The sequence below is a fragment of the Manis javanica genome, chromosome 2 (genome assembly GCF_040802235.1).
Source record: "Manis javanica isolate MJ-LG chromosome 2, MJ_LKY, whole genome shotgun sequence".
Lineage (NCBI taxonomy): Eukaryota > Metazoa > Chordata > Mammalia > Pholidota > Manidae > Manis > Manis javanica.
Window position 1 is genome coordinate 118,685,317 of NC_133157.1, and position 22,361 is coordinate 118,707,677.

Here is a 22,361-nt window from a genome sequence, read left to right on the forward strand (position 1 = left end):
TTGATTTGATTTTGCATCTGCTCAGTAATTAATTATTCTACTTTCTTTGCTGTGGTTTTATTTCCCCTGGTGATAGCTATTTTGCTTTAGAAACACGTCCATCTATAGCAATCCCTCCAAAATGCACTGTAGAGGTGGTTTGTGGGAGGTAAATTCTCTCAGCTTTTGCTTATCTGGAAATTGTTTAATCCCTCTCAGTCTATCCACATTTCCTTTGTCCCAGAGCAGCTGAATGTGGATCCCTGTCCTCCACAAATGGCTGGACTCTCATTCTCTCCAAGTATTCCACCTGTCTTAGCTTTCCAACCCCATTTAATATCCATAGTACTATGCAGTGTATGCTTGTGCTCCCAAAGCAGATCTCCAGGGCTGGGTGTTCAGCAGTCCTAGGCTTCCACTCCCTCCCCGCTCCATTTCTTTTCCTCCCTCAAGTGAGCTGGGGTGGGAGAACAGTTTGGGTCCTGCCAAATCAAGGCTTTGGTACGTTACCCTGTTTCGTGAGGTCTACTCTGTTCTCCAGGTGTATGCAGTCTGGTGCGGCCTTCTTTCCTGTTGCTCTTTTAGGATTAGTTGTAGTAACTATATTTTTATATTATATATGGTTTTGGGAGGAGTTCTATGTCTCACCTCTCATGCCACCATCTTTAATCTCTGTGTCCAAGAGGTTAGATTTTTACAACACATATTGTCATATTGTTTTCATCATTTTTAGTTTTTAAATATATGTTACTTTGGTAAAATGTCATTACAAAAAGTAATGTGTATATGTAGAAAAAGAAAATGATAAAGCAAATGTGGTAAAATGTTAGCAATTGGGTAATTCTGGTAAGCTGTACCTGGGAATTCTTTGTAGTGTTCTTGCAACGTTTCTGTAACTTTGAAATTATTTCAAAGAAAAGTGGCAACATTTCTTTTTTCACTATAATGAATGTACACAATTCACCCTGAGTGAGTAACACCCTGAATTCTAGATTTTCAGCCTTTAAAATCTTTCTCTCAGAATGTGGATGATTAACATGAGTAGCTTCTCATGGTTTCCTTTCTCAGTGGGCAATGTTTTTCATAATATGTATACTCATATGAGCAGTTGGGGAGCAGAAGTTCTTTCATTAAAAGACAATTCCAAGAATAAATGTGTTTATGTGCCTTCTTTCCCCTTGTAAGTGTTCTGCCAAAAGAACATATATTAGTTTGTTCACCAAGTTTCATACCACATTCAGCCAGTTTTGGCATTTTGAAATGTTAGAAGCAGAAGAAACATAAATACATCACCTATATTTCACAGATAGTAAATGACTCCTGTAACTTGCCCAAGGTTACAAATGGTTAAACAAAGCCAGAACTAGAACCTGGGCTTTCTGATTCCTATCATGGGTTCTTCTCATGTACAAAGAAGCAAAGTTGAAAAGAACCAGGGACCTAACAATATAACCTCTTATGCTGATGAAAAGTGTTCTCCACCTATGAGGAAGAAAGGGGGAGAGGGAGGGAGAGAGGGAGAAAGGGCACAAGTGAGAAAAAGAAAGACAGAGACTGTTTTTTCACATGAAAGGCCAAGGAGAATCAACATGAGACAGGAAATCAGGAAATTGGAGAGAACACGAGCATGGAGGATGGTGGCAGTGGTGACAGAGAAGTGACAGGAAGGAGCAAAGACCACCTAAGTGGAAGGATGTAGAATCAGCACATGGAAGAAATGGAAAACAGAATATAGCAAAAGCAAAGAAATCCTAGGATATGACTTCAGGGCTGGAGTGGAAGAGAAGAGAGCATCTTTGCTGTGCCCTGAAGGATAGGGATGCTGCCTTTTTCATCATCATCTCTGCCTCTCCAGCCCCACCCATCACTGAACAGACACACCCTTGGTGCTCCAAGAAAGTTTGAGAAATTTCAGATGCACCACTTTTTACAGTGATACAGAGAGACAGTGTCAGAAACCTAGGTGGATTCCTAATGCCATCTCTTGATATGAATCCCATTTCTTCCTCTCATGCTTGAAATGAGTAGAAGCATAAAAATGTGGAGTTACTTACAAAATAAAAGAGATGCTGATGATGACTGAAAAACAGCAAACACAGGAGAGTAAATATTGAGGATCATCTATACCAGCCATTAAAAGATTTCCACATTATAAAATATGTAAAGCTGCAGAGCAGTGTCATATGATGCACTCACCTACATGAGAGTGATATGACTTCATTTCACACGTACAAAAAAAGAAAAGAAAACCAACAAAGTTAATCTGAAAACCAGATGGTTTCACTGCTGAATTCTACCAAACAGTTAAGAAAAATTAGTACCAATTTTTCTCCAACTCTTCCAAAAACATACAAAAGGAAGGAACTCTTCCAAACATATTTTACAAAGCCAACATTACATTGTTACCAGGCGAAGACACCAAAACAAAATGAATATCCCTGATGAACAATAGACGTGAAAATCTTCAACTAAATATTAGCAAACCAAATTTGACAGTAAATTAAAAGGATCACACACCATGATCAAGGGAGATTTATATCAGGATGATTCAATGTACACAACTCTATCAGTACAATACACCAAGGATGTTTTCAATAAAGTCCCTGAGCTTTTCATTCTGTTTATTTCTGTCTGGTCTCTAGCTTCACAGATCTTCAGCAACATCGCAGTTACTGCTTATGCGTCTCTGAGCCCAAGAAAAAGTCAAATTATGCTTATTATATTCTGTTTCAAAATAACTCTCATTATAGCTGGCAGGCATTAGATGTGTAATATGTGCCATATTCACTTTATTTCCTTAAAAACTATCCACATAGGTAGGTTTGTTTTGATATCATTAATGTACAATTACTTGAACATTATAGTTACTAGACTCCACCTATTATCAAGTCCCCCCCACATACCCCATTACAGTCACTGCCTATCAGCATAGTAAGATGCTATAGAATCATTACTTGTCTTCTCTGTATATACTGCCTTCCCCATGTCCCCACCCTCCTACATTATGTGTGCTAATCATAATGCCTCATGTTCCCCCCCTTATCCCTGCCTTCCTACCCATCCTCCCCAGTCCCTTTCTCTCTGTTAGTCCATTCTTGGGTTCTGTGAATCTGCTGCTGTTTTGTTCCTTCAGTTTTTTTCTTTGTTCTTATACTCCACAGATGAGTGAAATCATTTGATACTTGTCTTTCTCCACCTGGCTTATTTCACTGAGCATAATACCCTTTAGCTCCATCCATGTTGTTACAAATGGTAGGATTTGTTTTCTTCTTATGGTTGAATAATATTCCATTGTGTGTATGTACCACATCTTCTCTATATATTCACCTACTGATGGACACTTAGGTTGCTTCCATTTCTTGGCTATTGTAAATAGTGCTGTGATAAACATAGGGGTGCATATGTCCTTTTCAAACTGGGCTGCTTCATTCTTACAGTAGATTCCTAAGAGTGGAATTCCTGGCTCAAATGGTATTTCTATTTTGAGTTTTTTGAGGAACTTCCACACTGCTTTCCACAATGGCTGAACTAGTTTACATTCCCACCAGCAGTTTAGGAGGGTTCCCCTTTCTCCACATCCTCTCCAACATTTGTTGTTGTTTGTCTTTTGGATGTTGGCCATACTATCTGGTGTGAAGTGATATCTCATTGTGGTTTTAATTTGCATTTCCCTGATGATTAGCGATGTGGAGTAATCTTTTCATGTGCCTGTTGGCCATCTGAATTTCTTCTTTGGAGAAGTGTCTGTTCAGATCCTCTGCCCATTCTTTAATTGGGTTATTTGCTTTTTGTTTGTTGAGGCACATGAACTCTTTATATATTTTGGATGTCAATCTCTTATCGGGTATGTCATTTATGAATATATTCTCCCATACTATAGGATGTCTTTTTGTTCTACTGAAGGTATCCTTTGCTGAACAGAAGCTTTTCAGCTTGATATAGTCCCACTTGTTCATTTTTGCTTTTGTTTCCCTTGCCCAGGGAGATATGTTCATGAAGAAGTTGCTCATGTTTATATCCAAGAGATTTTTGCCTGTATTTTTTTCTAAGAGTTTTATGGTTTCATGACTTACATTCAGGTCTTTGATCCATTTTGAGTTTACTTTTGTGTATGGAGTTAGACAATAATCCAGTTTCATTCTCTTACATGTAGCTGTCCAGTTTTGCCATCACCAGCTGTTGAAGTGGCTGTCATTTCTCCATTGTATATCCATGGCTCCTTTATCATATATTAATTGATGATATATGCTTGGGTTTATATCTGGACTCTCTAGTCTGTTACACTGGTCTATGGGTTTGTTCTTGTGCCAGTACTAAATTGTCTTGAATACTGTGGCATTGTAGTAGAGCTTGAAGTCAGGGAACGTAATTACTCCTGTTTTATTCTTCCCTCTCAGGATTGCTTTGCCTATTCAGGGTCTTTTGTAGTTCCATATGAATTTTAGAACTATTTGCTCTAGTTCATTGAAGAATGCTTTAGGCATTTTGATAGGGATTGCATTGAATCTCTTTATTGCTTTATGCAGGCTGGCCATTTTGACAATATTAATTCTTCCTAGCCAAGAGCATGGGATGAATTTCCATTTATTAGTGTTCTCTTTAATTTCTTTTAAGAGTGTCCCATAGTTTTCAGGTTATAGGTCTTTCACTTCCTTGGTTAGGTTTATTCCTAGGTATTTTATTCTTTTTGATGCAATTGTGAGTGGAATTGCTTTCCTGATTTCTCTTTCTGCTAGATCATCATTAATATGTAGGAATGCAACAGATTTATGTGTTTTAATTTTGCTTCCTGCAACTTTGCTGAATTCAGATATTATATCTAGTAGTTTTGGAGTGGATTCTTTAGGGTTTTTTATGTACGGTATCATGTCATCTGCAAACAGGGACAGTTTGACTTTTTCCTGTCCAGTCTGGATGCCTTTTATTTCTTTGTGTTTTCTGATTGCTGTGGCTAGGACCTCCAGATCTATGTTGAATAAAAGTGGTGATAGTGGGCATCCTTGTCTTGTTCCAGATATTAAAGGAAAAGCTTTCAGCTTCATGCTGTTGAGTATAATGTTGGCTGTGCGTTTGTCATATATGGCCTTTATTATGTTGAGGTAGTTGCTCTCATACCCATTTTGTTGTGAGTTTTTATCACGAATGGATGTTGAATTTTGTCAAATGCTTTTTCAGCATCTATGGAGATGATCATGTGGTTTTCTTCCTTCTTTTTGTTGATGTAGTGGATGATGTTGATGGATTTTCAAATGTACCATCCTTGCATCCCTGGAATGAATCCCACTTGATCATGATGCATGATCTTTTCATGTGTTGTTGAATTCGGTTTGCTAAGATTTTGTTGAGTATTTTTGCATCTGTGTTCATCAGGGGTATTGGTCTGTAATTTTCTTTTTTGGTGGTGTCTTTGCCTGGTTTTGGTATTATAGTGATGTTGGCCTTGTAGAATGAGTTTGGGAGTATTTCCTCGTCTTCTACTTTTTTTAAAACTTTAAGGAGGATGGATATTAGGTCTTCACTAAATGTTTGATAAAATTCAGCAGTGAAACCCATCTGTGCCAGGAGTTTTGTTTTATTACCAATTCAATTTCTTTGCTGATAATTGGTCTATTCAGATTTTCTGTTTCTTCCTGGGTCAGCTTTGGTAGGTTGTAGTTTTCTAGAAAGTTCTCCATTTCTTCTAGGTTATCCAGTTTGTTACCATATATTTTTTCATAGTATTCTCTCATAATTCTTTGTATTTCTGTGGTGTCCGTGGTGATTTTTCCTTTCTTATTTCTCATTCTGTTTCTGTGTGTAGACTCCCTTTTTTTCTTGATTAGTCTGGCTTGGGTTTTGTCTATTTTGTTTATTTCCTATAAGAACCAGTTCCTGCTTTCATTAATTCTTTCTGTTGTTTTATTCTTCTCAATTTTATTTATTTCTGCTTTAGTCTTTATTATGTCCCACCTTCTACTGACTTTGGGACTCATTTGTTCTTCCTTTTCTAGTTTCATTAATTGTGAGTTTAGGCTGTTCATTTGGGATTGTTCTTCTTTCCTGAGGTATGCCTGTATTGCAGTATGTTTCCATCTTAACAAGGCCTTTGCTGCATCCCACAGGTTTTGTGTTGTTGAATTATTATTGTCATTTGTCTCCGTATATTGCTTATTCTCTGTTTTTATTTGGTCACTGATCCATTGATTATTAAGGAGCATGTTATTAAGCCTCCATGTGTTTGTGGACTTTCTCATTTTCTTTTTGTAATTTATTCCTAGTTTCATACCTTTGAGATCTGAGAAGCTGGTTGGTACAATTTCAATCTTTTTGAATTTACTGAGGCTCTTTTTGTGGTCTAGTATATGGTCTATTGTTGAAAATGTTCATGTGCACTTGAGAAGAATGTGTATCCTGTTGCTTTTGGATGGAGTATTCTGTAGATGTCCGTTAGGCCCATATGTTCTAATATGTTGTTCAGTGCCTCTGTCTTCTTACTTATTTTCTTTCTGGTTGATCTGTCCTTTGGAGTGAATGGTGTGTTGAAGTGTCCTAAAATGAATGCATTGCATTCTATTTCCCCCTTTAATTTCTGTTAGTATTTGTTTCACATATGTAGGTGATCCTGTGTTGGGTTCATAGATATTTATAATAGTTATGTCCTCTTGTTGGACTGACCCCTTTATCATTATGTAATTTCCTTCTTTGTCTCTTGTTACTTTCTTTGTTTTGAAGTCTATTTTGTCTGATAGAAGTACTGCAACACCTGCTTTTTCTCCCTGTTAGTTTCATAAAATATATTTTTCCGTCCCTTTACTTTCAGCCTATGTATGTCTTTGGGTTTGAAGTGAGTCTCTTGTAGGCAGCGTATAGACAGGTCTTGTTTTTTAATCCATTCAGTGACTCTATGTCTTTTGATTGGTGCATCAGACCATTTATATTTAGGGTGGTTATCGACAGGTATGTACTTATTGCCATTGCAGGCTTTAGATTTGTGGTAACCAAAAGTTCAAGGGTAATTCCCTTACTATCTGACAGTCCAATTTAACTCACTTCATGTGCTATTACACACAGAACCTAAAGGTTCTTTTTTTTTCCCTCCTTTTTCTTCCTCCTCCATTCTTTGTACATTATGAATCATAGTCTGTGCTCTTTGTCTATCCCTTGGGTGACATCTACTTAGCCTTAGGAATACTTCCATCTATAGGAGTCCCTCCGAAATGCACTGTAGAGGTGGTTTTTGGTAGGTAAATTCTCTCAACTTTTATCTGAAAATTGCTTACTCCCTCCTTCAAATTTAAATGATAATCTTGCTGGGTATAGTATTCTTTGTTAGAGGCTGTTCTGCTTCATTGCATTAAATAATATCATGCCACTCCCTTCTGGCCTGTAAGGTTTCTGTTGAGAAGTCTGATGATAGCCTGATGGGTTTTCCTTTGTATGTGATCTTTTTTCTCTCTTTAGCTGCTTTTAAAAGTCTGTCTTTATCCTTGATATTTTCCATTTTAATTATTATATGTTTTGATGTTGTTTTCCTTGGGTCCCTTGTGTTGGGAGGTCTGTGCACCTCCATGGCTTGAGAGACTATCTCCTTCCCCAGATTGGGGACGTTTTCAGTAATTACCTCCTCAATGACACTATCCCTTTTTCTCTCTCTTCTTCTTCTGGTACCCCTGTAATACAAATATTGTTCCTTTTGGATTGGTCACACAGTTCTCTCAATATTCTTTCATTCTTAGAGATTCTTTTTTCTCTTTTTGCCTCAGCTTCTTTGTATTCCTCTTCTCTAATTTCTATTCCATTTGGCATCTCTTCTACTACATCTAATCTGCTTTTAAATCCCTCCATTGTAAGTTTCATTTCAGATATGGAATTTCTTAATGATTGAATCTCCAACTTAAATTCGTTCCTGAGTTCTTGAATATTTTTCTGTACCTTCATAAGCATGTTTATGATATTTATTTTGACCTCTCTTTCAGGCAGATTGGTGAGTTCAGTTTCATTAGGCCCTTTTTCTGGGGTTTGTGAAATTTTGGTCTGAACCATGTTCTTTTGACATTTCATATTTCTGTGTGGTGCCCACTAGTGCCCAGAAGCTCCAGTCTCTGGAGGTGCTCAGCCCCTAGAGTGACATTGGGGGTCCTAGGGGAGCAGAGCTGGTGCCTGAGGGTAGGAAAGATCTGTTTCCTGATTCCCATCTCTGGTGCCTGTCTCAAGTGTCAGAACCAGTGGGCCGAACACACAGATGTAAGCCTCTGTGCTTGGCATCTATAGCTGTTGTAGGCTGATCCTCCTTCTGGCTGGCCTGATGCCAGCGCAGTGATTGCTGGTTTGCATACTGGTGCTGGTAAGCCAGGAGGAAGGTGCAGTAGGTTGTGTGTCACAGTGGGGCTCTCGGAGCTGAGTAGGCATCCAGGGGGATGGGGTGCCTGAAGCTCCTCAAAGTTCCCAACCAGCTGGTCAGAGCACACCCAGACAACCTTGTCCAGCTCTCCCCTCCCCTGTGCAGCAAGCTCCATGCAAACCCTGTTCCTTCATCAACCTCTCGCTGCTAGGTAGCCTCTCAAACCACCTGTCTTTCCTTTGTCCCAGTGTAACCGGGTGTGGATCCCCTCCTCCACAAATGGCCACAGTCTGTCTCTGAAGCACTCCACCTGTCTGAGCTCCCCAACGTCCAGAGCACCACACAGTGTAGGTTTCTGCTCCCAAAGAAGACCTCCAGGTATTGGTGTTCAGCAGTTCTAGGCTTCCACCCCCTACCCCATTCTGTTTCTCTTCCTCACCCCGGTGAGCTGGGGTTGGGGAAGGGCTTGGGTCCCGCTTGATAAAGACTTTCATACATTACCCTGTGTTCATGAGGTGTGCGGTGTTCATGAGGTCTGCATGCAGTCTGGTTCAGCCTTCTTTCTTGTTGCTGTTTTAGGGTTAGTTGTAGCAAATAACTATATTTTCATACTATTTGTGATTCTGGGAGGAATTCTCCATCTCACCTCTCACACCACCATCTTGAATCTCTCTCGTCTTAGTTTAAGAAGAAGTCAAAGAAATGCATGTATAGTAGGCTATCATTTCACCTATCAAGAATACCAGGGAAAAAAATGCTTGATGAGAATATTAATTGCTAGTGAGGATGCAGCAAGGTAGGAGTGCTGATTAGGGAGCACATTGCTGTAAGATTCTTTTTTAAATCTAAAGATGCACAGCAGTAGTCTGTAAAATATTTATGTGAGTTGATCAGCTAATCTGTCCTAAAGATAAAATCACCAAAACACAGAAAAGCTTGGTGCACAAAGATATGCATCAGAGCACTATTTAAAATAGATAAAAGAGTAATCCAAAATATCCCAAGATAAGAGAAAGGAATAGAAAACTATAGGATATAATCTCATGTAACCATTAAAATAATGTTTATGAAAATATATTATTTACATGGGTATATGCTTACATTATAATGTTATTTTTCTTTTGTCAAAGGAAATAAAATTAAATAAATAGGATGATTTTTGTCATTAAAAATATTAGGCATAGAAAAAGACTGTAAAGAGTCCACTAAATGTTAAGGCATTATCTATGGGAGATAAATTTGTAAATGAATTATAAGGTCTTAACCATTTTTCTGTATTTAAAATTTATGTGAGCATGTATTGCATTTATAATCAGATATTAAGGATTATAAACACACATCTACATGACTTACTATTTTCACCCTAGTCACCATCTGTCTGGGAAACTACTTTCCAAATGACTTTTACAAAAGGAACCCAGAAAGGTTGTTAGGGCTACCATAAAATATCACAGACTGGGTGGCTTAAAAAACAATTTTATTTTCTCCCAGTTCTGGAAGCTGGAAGTATAAGGTCAAAGTATGGACGGGCTTGGTTTCCCCTGAGGCCTGTTTCCTGGACTTGCAGATGCAGCCTTCTTGCTGTGTCCTCGTGTGGCCTTTTCTCCAGGCAGGATCCTCACCAGTGTCTCTTCTTCTTCTTCTAAATCCTATGGGATTAGGGCTTTGCCCTTGTGGCCTGATTTACCTTTAAAGGGCCTCTCTCCAGATGCAGTCACATTGGAGAATAGGGCTTCAACAATGAATTTTGAGAGGACACAATTCATTCCATACCATGCAATCATTTATTTAACATTATCAAGTCTTCCGACATTCAGAGGGGGTAATACAGAGGTGAATAGAAGTTCCTGTCCTCATGGAGTTTCAATTCTCCTGAGAAACAGAGGATAATAAACAAGTAAAACTGCTGGAAATCCTGTCTGGGAGATGGGGGAAGGTGTCTCTGAGGGGGTGAGAACTGACTGATGAGTTGAGCCGTTCTGGTGTTAAATCTGTGCTGAGAGATCAGCACTTATATTTTCACCTGCCTTTCAAGCCAGGTGAAAGCTTGCAACCTCTCTCAGCCTGTGGTAGCCCCTTTTCACTCTGCTGTGTGAGTCTTAGGACTCAATTTAGTAATCTCAAATCTCTCCTGGGGTGAACTTTGGCCCTAAATATTTAAGCTTGTCTAAGCCCTTGCTGTGGAGAGGTGCCACCCATCAGCTTTCTTGCCACTGTGCCCTTGAGAACCCACACTCGAGTCAATGAAGAAAAAGGAGAACTTGACTCAGGCATGAGGTTTCCTAACATCTTAAAATGATATATATGTACCATGATTATTCATCTACCCCTTTTCAAAATGGAACTCAGACCACTGGAACTGCCAAAGAGTTCAGCTTTACTACACGTACAAAAAATGAAAGTTCCTGTGGCCAGGATTCTCCTGGCCCTGGTTGGCTTGCTCACTACACATGTGTGGGCGATACGTTATTACTGACTCTATATAAAGAGCTCTGCCCAGTGCTCTGGGGCTGCGTGGCTGCAGGGCTGCAGGAGTCGGAGGCTGGGGTGGTGGCAGTGCCAAGAACAGAAACTGAGAAGACTGGCAGGGCAGGGAAGCTCTGAGGCAGAGGAGACCTGCTTGCTGCATGCAGACTTGCTCTAAGGCAGATGAGATTCTGGCACTTGACCTGCTACCATGGTAGTAAAGTTATAAAAAACCCTTTATATCCAACCTCAAGAATGTTCCATTGTCATTTTTTGGTCCCAGTGAATCAAGAGTGCACTTGCCTGGGACTGAAACCCACTAGCAAGACACTACAGTTAACTCTACTCATCTGCATTTAAATGTATTTTTAAATGTATAGGGCAGAGCAGAGGAATCAGAAGAGTTATGTGAGCTTTGTTTCTCCACATCTGCTTAAAAAACAGTGAAGCATTTTGAGAGCATAACTGCTATAAAAATACATAATATTTCGTTTTACGCATGATCATTTCACTGAAAGTGGTTTATAAATCCTGAATAATAGCATTTTTCCCTCCATTGGTTTGCCTGGAATCCCTAGTGCTAACAACTATCTTAAAGGGGAACCCATTCTTTCCCAAGTTACTCATTTCTGTTACATTTGACTTGCCACGAAAGCATTCAGTGGATTTTGACAGAGACAAATAAAAATGACAATGCATTGATTTAGACCGTAACCTCGTGCTTTCTATAGAAAACATACAAAAGCCCTTTTGCACTTTGCAGCTGTCATTTAAGCTCTAATATGCTGCCATCATAACGTGTCCAAAAGCCAAGTAATTCTAGGGCTGCGAACTTCTACCAAGGTTACCTTCAAGTGAAAAAGCTCTGAAGCTTCAAACGTTGTTTCCCACTGGATAAACTAAATGTCTTTCAGGTGATCTACCTTTGAAATCAATGCTTCTGTCTCATTTTTATATATTAGATCCTGTTTTATTAAAAAATATACATTTATTTTTCCTGGTGATATCCTTGAAATGAAATTTCAATTTCATAAGGCTCCAGAAGCAATGATTAAGTTTTGGCTTATCCAGTGCCCTACCTGCCATTGGCTAAATTCCTCTGTGAAGTTGCCAGGAGTAAGGCCTCTGTCTGTGAACGCCTTAAAGTACATTGTACATAGTGTTTATCTGTCTATGTTACCTGGCATTTTGAATATTTATTTACTAAACTTATCACTCAAGTTCTACTTTAAATCCACTGAGGACAAGGAGTTTGTTTCAGACATTTTTATCACCCATCACAGTGCCTTATTATAAAATGTTTAATGAAAATTAATGAATTAAAGAATATATTAAAGTAATAATAGACATAGACTGTAATTTTTATTTGTGAATGGTGCAAGACATTCTGACTTAGTGGGTATTTGACATACTTCCCCCAGTAACTGGGCCTTATCACTGATATCGGGCCAGTACCCTACATAAGCATCACCATAAGTCATAGTTCAGAGGTCATGTATGCCCTCTTCTTTACAGACTGCAGTGCTGGGGCGGGGATGCAGTAGGAAGGCAAAGTCATTGAAACAAAACTGCAGCACAATTTAGTGTCCCCTTTGTAAAATGGATCATCAGTACCTATGTTGTGCTGGCACCACAGTCTTACATTAATTATTCACTTTTTAAATCGTATGCATCTTATACTCAAAAGCAAATGATTATTATTATACCAAGTATTTTGACTTTGTTAAAAGGAGATTGTTACCTCCATTTAGTAGATGAGAAAGTGCAGGGTTACTGAGAAGTTATGTAAATGTTCTTGAGAGATCCATTTCTGAAACTAGGTAAAGGACTTAAATTGGGGGAGGGGTAACCTTACATTATACCAAATGAGTATTATATAAATTCTGGAAATTTCATTATTGCTAATTCACAACATATTCTCTTGCATTTTGAAATCTCAAGATGTCTGTAATTCTAGTATAGAGACTAGAAACTTTTTTGTACTACCCTTAGTATAATCTGGGCTAATTTTAATGAGCTAGCAGTTTTGGGAAAAGAGAAATAAAATGATATCCTTAGTTTAAGGGCAAGATCATAGGGAACAATTTCTTATAATATGTATAAAGTAGAATTTTAGATAATTACTGTCAAGCCACAAATTATTCACAAAATTTTAAGTAAAATTTCTGCATGTATCATGTGCTGTTATAGAATGAATACATAAATGAAGATGTTGATGCTAGAGTCATTGAATTTGAAGATAACCGGCCCCTCCTAGATATGTTTCTGCAGAAGCCAATGGGTTTACTATCCCTACTCGATGAAGAAAGTAGATTTCCTAAGGCCACCGATCAGACTCTTGTAGGTGAGTTTTAAGTCCAATGTTGTCTGCATATGTTTCTGATACAGTCATATATGTAATTATTAATGGTCAAAAATGTTTTTTTTTAAATATCTGGGAAAAAAATACCTGTCACAAAACCTCCATATCTAACTTTAAAGAAGGGGCTTTGGATCTAATATTTGGACCAATGAATGTTCATAATAAGATGAAACATTTAGGATGAATTAAACAAGTTTGGATATTGGGCTTGCATATTTGGATATTGGATATTATGTTAGAACCCAACCCTAAGAGCCTATGTTAGAATGATGTTGGAAATTATCCAGTCCAAAGTTAAAAACTGGAGGGCAAGGCAAAAGGACAGCTCTAGAATTTGAAGAGATAGCTAATGGGAAGTAAATAAGTTCATCTGTGATGTTCTAGTCATTTCTCTAAATAGCCTCAAATACCTTAATAATCCCTAGTTATAGTACATTAATAAATATTCACAGTAATACTTCTGAGTTATCAAAGAAAGATTAAACATCCATTTTTTTCTGTTTGAGAAGGCACAGATGTATATACTGTATTTAAAATAGTATCATCTAAAATGGTTAAAATAAAAAAGATCCTACTCCTTAAGAAAACCCAGATTTTTCAAGTAGCTGAAAAATCATTTTTTAATGTAGAAACATCATATTCCCTGATGGTAGGAGATACTGATTATGTATAATGAATACTTGCAGAAAATTTAGATTCACATTTTCTCTCATTTACTTTTGGTAATACACAGAGTCTGTTTCTTACCATAAAGTCTGTAATGTTGTTTCTTTCAAATTCATTGACTGGCTTAGTCATTCCTCTAATTGGACAATACTAATTAAAAGAAGATGACCCCAAGGTCGTGGGGGAAATCATCTTATAGCAGTCACTTTATTTTTGCTACTAAATTTTCCTTCTTGGACATGGAGTAAAAACTCTCTGAAGGCAGTAAAGTTGTTGCAGAAATGTAACTGCCTTTATGATCGCTTTGTGTTTCCTAGGTAATCAATAATAGCGTATAGCTCCTATAATAGAAAAGAGAGCCTAAACACCAAGTCTCTAGGCTAATGGCTTCACCTCAAACTGTGTCTCACAAACCACTCTGATTGGTCAATGTCACAGTTTCCTTCCTGTGTACCAGTGGGTCTCAGAATGTGGTCCCCAGACCAGCAGCATCAGCATCACTTGAGAAACTGCTAGAAATGTGACTTCTTGGATCCCAGTCTAGACCTACTAAGTCAGAAACTCTGGGTGGAGGAGACCCTGAAATATGCTTAAATTGCCTTCCAGAAAATTCTTATGCTTGCTAAGTTTGAGAACTGCTGTTCTAAATCATAATGGAATGGCAAAATTATGATCTTGAGTTTCGCCTTACCTCTTATAATTGTATTCCAAATATGCATAGGTTCATTATGTAAGGTTTCTTTTTTCACCATACATCATCCGTTTTATGGTGAAAGAGATGGTTCTGCCAATCAACATTTTTTGAGAATCTCCTACATACTTGATATTGGGTTTCAATATTTTTCTATAGAAAAATTTGAAGGTAACCTGAAATCACAGTACTTCTGGAGGCCCAAAAGACTGGAACTTAGTTTTGGAATTCACCATTATGCAGGAAAGGTAAGAATTTTGAAGAATTATGACTGAGTTTCTCTTTGGTCTTTTCAACAATAGGGGCAGACATGAAATTAGGCTCCAAAATATTTATGGGTAGCTATAATAAGAGAATCACATGTTTCCGACCCTATCTGGCCCTAACTCTGTTCTCCAACTAGAGCCTTTTCTTAGTTCAGCAAACAGGTTATAGTTTTTTTAGAGTAATATGTATGGAGAAACTAAGGGAAAACAAGAAAGAAAAGAAAGACACAGCCTCAGAGACACCATCTTTCTGAACCTAAGATCTGGCTTCACGTGAGACTGGGTGGCAATGGGTACCAATTTTTTCTTTCTTTTAATGGTAGCCGGGACTGTTTACATAAACGGCCTTTTCCAAACTTCAGGTGCTTCTCTCTCCACTACAGCCTTTGTCTCTCCTCCCTCCCAACAAGAGAAGGTGCCAGGCTGGAGGTATCATCAGAGCACTGAGCTAACCCAGAGAGGTGGACAGTTAAGCAGTTAGAGGAAGAAATGTCTGTGCATCAGTAGACACACGCCCCCACCCCAGAGCAACCTCAGATATGTTGTCCTACACTTAAGGACACTTTCTTGCCCTTCTGCAGAAAAGAACAGGACATTCCTTTTCAATGCTGTTTGAAGTATTGGAGGTCTAAGAAATCAAGAAAAATGCATAGAATGGGAATTACATAAACAAAGGAAAAGAACACAGAGCCCTAAGCAGTCTACTTTACTAGAATTTCTGTACTCCACAGACTTCAATATTCCACAGACTTTCATCCCTAAGAAAGTACCTTAAATGTTATAGTTATAGCCTCTGTCATGATTTTTAGCATATAATTTTCCAGATAAGCCTCGTTTAAAACATCTGCTAAGAATTGCCTCAGATCATTGAGTCCAGCTGTTTTTAACAACTGTGTCAGTTGGCTTGGACTGCCATAACAAAATTCCACAGGCTGGGTGGCTTAAACAACAAAGAGACTAAAGGTCCAAGATCAAGGGGCCAGCAGGGTTGGTGTGTAGTGAGAGCTCTTTTCCCGGTTTGCAGAGGGCTGCCTTCTCAAAGCATCCCCCTATGGCCTCTTTGTGTACATGAGGGGTGGGGATAAACAGGTCTCTAGTGTATCCTCCTCTTCTTTTAAGGACACCATCCTCTGGGTTTAAGACCCCAGAGTTATGACTGCATTGAACCTTAATTATTTCCTTAAAGATCCTATCTCCAAACATAGTCACATTTTGGGTTAGAGATTCAACCTATTAATTTTGGAGGGATACAGTTCAGTTCACACAACTGTATTGGATCATCCTACAGAAATCTTTTCATTACACTGATCTTTAGAAAATCTTAAATTTAAACGTGCCTAAAGAGTAAATACCCACAGAGTAGACCACACTACTACCGAGAAAAATCTGTAGTGGCCAATTCCCTGCCAGTGAACCATGTGTCACAGAAATGTGAATGGCGTGGTGGCCTGGTGTGCTGCCTTTGTGCCCCCCACAGCCCTCCAGATAGAAAAAGGAGGCACACCAACTTCCAACATCATTTTTAGCAGGAATCAAGCCTCTACTATCATTTCAACCCAGAGAAAATCTGTAAGACAAATTTTTCTGACAAGATACACTGGAAACCTGGAGAGGTTTGCTTTTCCAACCAAGTTGTAAGGGACTAACTACCCTTATAGATCTGTGTATCTGTTGCTCCCCACAGAGTAAGCTCTCAGATACCTCTCGATGATGATGACGATGTGATGATAACATTGATTATAATAATGATGGCAGCATACTTTTCCAATAGGTCCTCTATAATGCAAATGGGTTCCTAGCTAAAAATAGAGACACTCTTCCAACTGACATTGTGCTACTTTTGAGGTCATCAGAAAACAGTGTAATTCGGCAACTAGTCAGCCACCCTCTGACAAAAACAGGTAAGGTAAGGCAATTTCCTTAAACTAAGGTTCCTCAGGCTACATCAAGTGGTTTCTGCCTGTGTTTTTGTAGTATAAGCTTCAGTTTTTCACATTGTTTTTTTTTGCAGCTTATGAAATATGCATTTATTAGTATCCTCTGCCAAAATCCTCTGGAGAAAATATAAAAATGAATATAAAGAAGCTAGGTTTTCATTAAAAAAAAGTATGTGGAGCAGTCACCAGACAATATCATGGTGTCCTAGCTGCTCAGAGGAATACACTCACCTCCAGAGAGTTCAGAGCTGCCTGCTGTTTCAGAGTGGGCAACTTTTGAATGGTTCCTTGAGGTTCTTTAACGGTTAGTGAGCTCCACCTCATTGATTAAAAACTTGTGTGACTTTGTCCGGCCCACCCATACATCCTTGTACTTGCCTTTAAATAGAAAAAAATGTAGTTTGGGTTGTTTTTCTTTATTGGAGTTTAAAATTGTTCTCTGTATTTCTTTTTGCATAATTTTTTTGAGGTATAACTAATATACAGTAAGCAAATATTAAGACACTAAAATTTGATGAGTTTTTCACATGTATAAGCTAGAAAACTGTCACCACAATCAACAGTGAACATATTTATCACATCACGTGATGTTTCTTTGTGCTCTTTGTAATCCTTCCTTCCCCGCCTCCCTATCCCTATCCAATTGTTCTAGCACCATTTGTTGAAAAGACTGTTCTTTCCTCCATTGAAGTGCTTGGGTGCCCATGTGAAAAATGAATTGACTACATGTGTATAGATCTATTTCTAGGCTCTCTATTGTGTGTGACTGATATTTATCTTTATGCCAATTCTACACTTCTTGGTTACTATAGCTGTATAAAAAATGTTGAAATCAGGTAGTATAAGTTACCCAACATTGTCCTCCTCTTTGAGAATTTTCCAGGCAATTATGATTTCTTTGCTTTATAAATGTAAAAATGGGCTGCTCAATTTCTACCAAAAATACAGTGAAACTTAATTTTGAAAGAATTGATATCTTCACAATGTTGAGTCTTTTAACCCTTAATTTCTCTCAGCCATGTTTTATAGTTTTCAGTGAATATTCTCGCACATCTCGTCAAGTTATTTCCAAGTATATCACATTTTTAGCTATTATAAATGAAAATTTTTAATCCAAATTCTGTTTGTTCCTAGTATATAGAAATCCAATTGATTTTTGTGTATAGGTCATTTGCACTGCAATTTGCTAAGCTTATCTATTAGAGTGGCTTTTTTTGTTAGTTCTGTAGGATTTTCTACATAGATAATCATGTCATCTGTGAATAGTTTGCCCTTTCTTTTCCATTCTGTTTACTTTTATTCCTTCGCCTTGCCTAGTTGTGCCAGCGAGACTCACCAATGCAATATTGAATATGAACGTTCAGAGTGAACTTTCTTCCTGGAACCTTATTCCTGATCTTGAAGGGAGAGCATTCAGTTTTTCTCCATTAAGTATATTAGCTGTAGGTTTTTCACAGATGTCCTTTATCAGGGGGAGAAAGTTACTTTCTATTCTTAGTTTGCTGAGTATTTATCAGGTATGCATGTGTCTTGCCAATGGGTTTCAGCCCCGGGCAGGTTCACTGTGTATTCAATGAGACCAAAGAGTGATAAGGGAATGTTCTTGGGGTGAAAGGGTTTATACCCAGCTTTATTCCCATGGTGGCAGGTCAATTACTAGAATCCCATCCACTCAGAGTGAGTCTGCATGCAGCAAGCAGGTCTCTGTCTCTGGGCCTCTCTGCACCTGCAGCCATCTCAGTCTCTGTCCTTGGTGCTGCCACCACTCCAGTCTTGTCTCTGCTCTCCTGAAGCCTTGCAGCCATGCCACCATGTTGCCCAGAGCACTGGGCAGAGCTCTTTATGTAGAGTCAATAACAACGTATTGCCCACATGTGTTTAGTGAGCTAGCCAAGTAGGGCCAGGTGAGAATCCTGGCCATAGGAGCCTTCACTTAATCCACACCATATAAAACATATGCAACCAGAATCTCAATACTGTGTTGCATCTTCCGGCTATCAGCACAACAGTGCTAGTTGGCTGGAAAGAAAATAAGAACTTAACGGTCCAAAATGTTTCAGTAATTCAGATCCTTAAAGCTATCAGAGGCATTTTTGTTTTATTTTCACCTAGACATGAAAACATAATAATGATAGCAATAGATAAATTTGTTATAAATTGCAACATGCTAGGCATTGTGTTGAGTACTTTCCTTTCCCCCTGATAACAACCCTCTGAGGAGGGACTACTTTTGCAGATGAGACATAGAGTCTTGGAAATGCAGAGAAACTTTCCCAAAGTTACCTTACTGGGAAGTCTTAAGAAGTCAGCTTGAAAGTTCAGGTTCTTTAATTCCGTATTATTCTGCCTCCAGGATTCTAAAATAACCATGGTCCTTCGCATGTGTGAGTTCAAATATGAAATATATTTCAGCCATTATTAGGGGAAAATGTACTGCAATTCCTTGCAATGGACAAACATCTCTGGTATGGTTTATTACAAGTTTCTTCATCATGTCAACTATAAATGGATATATTTTCTGAAATTAAGATCTATGCTGCTTTCAGTCCCTGCTGATATCCAAATGAACTTGCAAGACTTGCACTTATTTTGCTGTTAAATAATTTGATGTCTTGTGTATAATATTTGTTAAAATGAAATTATTACTCCTTTACTAAATTTATTCTAGTTCCATTTTCACACGAACTTAAAATTTTAGTGCTTGGCTAATATTAAGTAGTGGTACTGTTAAGTAATGGGTCTAGCCTAATTAATTCATTAATAGCACTTTGTATAGTCATCATGCTTCCAAGAATGCTCCAAGTCTGTGGTAATTTTTTTCTAAAACTTTCCCTGGTAATCCTAAAAAAAGGGAGAATAAGTACAGTTCCTGAAGCTGCCCCTCTGAAGATCATCTGGTATATTCAATAAGTGTCACCTTTGAAGAGTGAACACTACAGTGTACAGCCAGCATGAAAGCATCGCACACATCCATCTCCTGAGCAATGAGGGAAGGCGGAAGAGAGCAGGGCAGAGGCACTGCCAGCCACATCCCAGGCAGGGTTCATTCCTGCACCATTGCCTCAGAGCCAGTCTTTTGCAACCACAAAGAATGTGAAGGATTTGACGAAAACACATAGCCTCTACCTATCCCCTAAAAGAATGAGTGGTGACAAGAAACCTTTCTGAAGTGATAATGAATTCTGGAGCTAGTTTGAACATTACCTTTAGGATGATAAATCCCTGGATTGTGGGTCAGTTGGTTTGTTGTGCTCAGTGGGGGATGGGAGAGGAATAAAGTTGAACTCACATTTTCAGGGCCTACCATGTGCCAGACATACTGTTGCATATCACCAAAATTCTGTGAGGCAGGCATCATTGTCACCATTGTATAGATTCAAACTGCAACCCAGAGACTAAGTAAATAAACGATCCATGGGCAATGCAATTTAAATACTAGCACTGGTTTTCAAGCCCATGTCTTCCTGGCTTCCATGGCCATAATTTTTTCCCTACACTGTCATTTTGTTATGGCCTTGGGTTATGTACACTAATGTAGCCCTAGCACCAAGCACAACATATTTCTGAATGTTAGCTTGAAAATGTCCATTGCTCTCAACCATACTTGATTTGCTTATAACCACTTCACTTGAATTAATCTTAATGATTTTTAACGCCCATTGTAACACTTACCTTTGCATTAAAGAAAATCTCAGGAAAAAAAGCAAATTGCTCCCTTTTTCACAATCACAGCATATCCTGAAACATCTAAAAGGAAATTCAACACTTACCGCTACTTTTTCTATTCTGCAAGCTGGAGTTTTTTCTGAATTTAAAATTTGTAATATTATTTTATCCCTAATTTTCTTAACAGTTAATCAAGTGAGTATGAATATTGTGGGATTAACAGTGTATATTTTAATATTTAAGTAAATGAGGAACATCTTCTAGCCATTAAGTATTCTAAAAGGTATATTAATTTTACCTACATTCCCATAGGTAATCTGCCACATTCTAAAACTCAAAATAAAGTAAATTATCAGATGAGGACTTCAGAAAAATCAGTCAACCTGACAAAGGTAAGAAAATGTATTTTTCATAGCAGAGTGTTTAAGATTTGAACCTTTACAATTTTCTGTAGATTTTTCCCTTTGATCTTTTATGCTTAAACACATATTTGTTATGTTCACATACTGCTATTCACTAAAATAATCATGTATATCTAATATATCTGACTCTTCTTTTATAGCTAGTTTCCATATTACACTAAGTCCAACTAAAAATATATTAGCTAAGACCAGAGATACTCTCATTCTACCCAAGACCAATTAAAATTCCAATTAGACGGACAAAACAGTTACCTTAAAGTAAAAATACCAATCATATCTTGCTACTTTATGTATTTGAATGCATAGACTATGATTACCTGGAGAAAAATTCCCCTTGCGCCCTATAGTACCAGGTACCAAATCATCACTGCTTTTTCTGGTCTTAGGGTGAAATTGGAGAAGCCACACGTCATGCCAGAGAAACAACCAACATGAAAACACAAACGGTTGCATCATATTTTCGAGTAAGATACCAAATTATGATGTGTTGTGCTTAGGGGTGTTTTTTATTCTAAATGGGAGATATAGATCACAGCTAGTAACAAATAACAGAGTGCTGTTAGCAAAAAAATGTTTATGGATTTCCATTGACTATTTATTAGGTACAGGGTATAGTTGAGTGCACTAAAACCTATGATTGCTTTACTTTTGTATCTGTGAAGGTATTATATTCCTGGTCAGTCTGAGTGGAGGTCTACACCTTGATTAAAATTTGTTCATAGATCCAAATGCATTTCCATGAGAATAAAATCTAAAAGTATTTTTAACCCAGTACTTTAATAGCTCTCAATTCTCCTTCTTGCTCCTCAGTGACCTCAGGATGGGCAAACAGGAATATCTCCCTGCACATAGATGAGCTGAAAACCTCAAACAAAAAGCAGGCCACAGAGAAAGGACACCAGGGAAGCACAGTAACATGCCCAGGAAGCAAGTCACTGGCTCCTTAGCTTAGGTGCAAGGTGACCCTTCTTCCTTGGACAATATGGGAAAAAGGAAAGGAAAGAAGCTCATTGCTCTCTCTTGCCTGGATTCCTCCAGATAAACCCACCCTTGGTCTGGGGCATTTATCTCTTCTGATAAAATCATATTAACCAGCCAATGAAAATGAAGAAAATACCACCTAAAACTTGGAAATTATTAATATTATCAGTTAAAATGGGGGAAGGGGAGGAAATTGGGTTAAATTTACAGTAGTGTCAGTGAATAAATCCAGTCCCCTAAAAGAATCATGAAATAATTTTTTTAAAAGCTGGGTAGTTTTATTAATATTTTTCAAGTCCTAAGCTCATAGCAGACAGTGTGTGCTTATTCACCTTTACATAGCACCAGGTACATTTATATGCTTAATTTCATATGCTTAATATCTTGAGTTTGCTGCTGGCACATTTTCTTCACATTAGGACCACAGCACAGCTGAATTACTGTGAACATTTACAGCCAGATTATTTTCTTTTTATTAGTGAGTTAGCCAAGATGATTATCATACTGTTGTTGACATCAAACACTGTATGTTTAAACCATTAGTTCATAAAATCATTTTATTCCTCAGGCTGAAGTGAAAAGTGATCGAAGATAATTCTATATAG

General features: G+C 38.0%; 1 protein-coding gene across 11 annotated transcripts in view; it reads left to right on the plus strand.

Moving 5' to 3' along the window:
- The window catches only part of LOC118970050 (myosin-IIIa-like), a 220,068-nt gene that overhangs the window by 149,459 nt on the left and 48,248 nt on the right, over nt 1-22,361 (plus strand). For all 11 annotated transcript variants that reach the window (XR_012128036.1, XR_012128035.1, XR_012128034.1 and 8 more), the window contains 5 exons: nt 12,956-13,109; nt 14,644-14,732; nt 16,522-16,651; nt 20,666-20,745; nt 21,162-21,239. Coding sequence is in view for 8 of the 11 variants with exons in the window: in XM_073229232.1 (XP_073085333.1) it covers nt 12,956-13,109; nt 14,644-14,732; nt 16,522-16,651; nt 20,666-20,745; nt 21,162-21,239 (531 nt within the window). In the remaining 3 variants the exon portion in view is untranslated. The remainder of the gene's footprint in view (nt 1-12,955; nt 13,110-14,643; nt 14,733-16,521; nt 16,652-20,665; nt 20,746-21,161; nt 21,240-22,361) is intronic.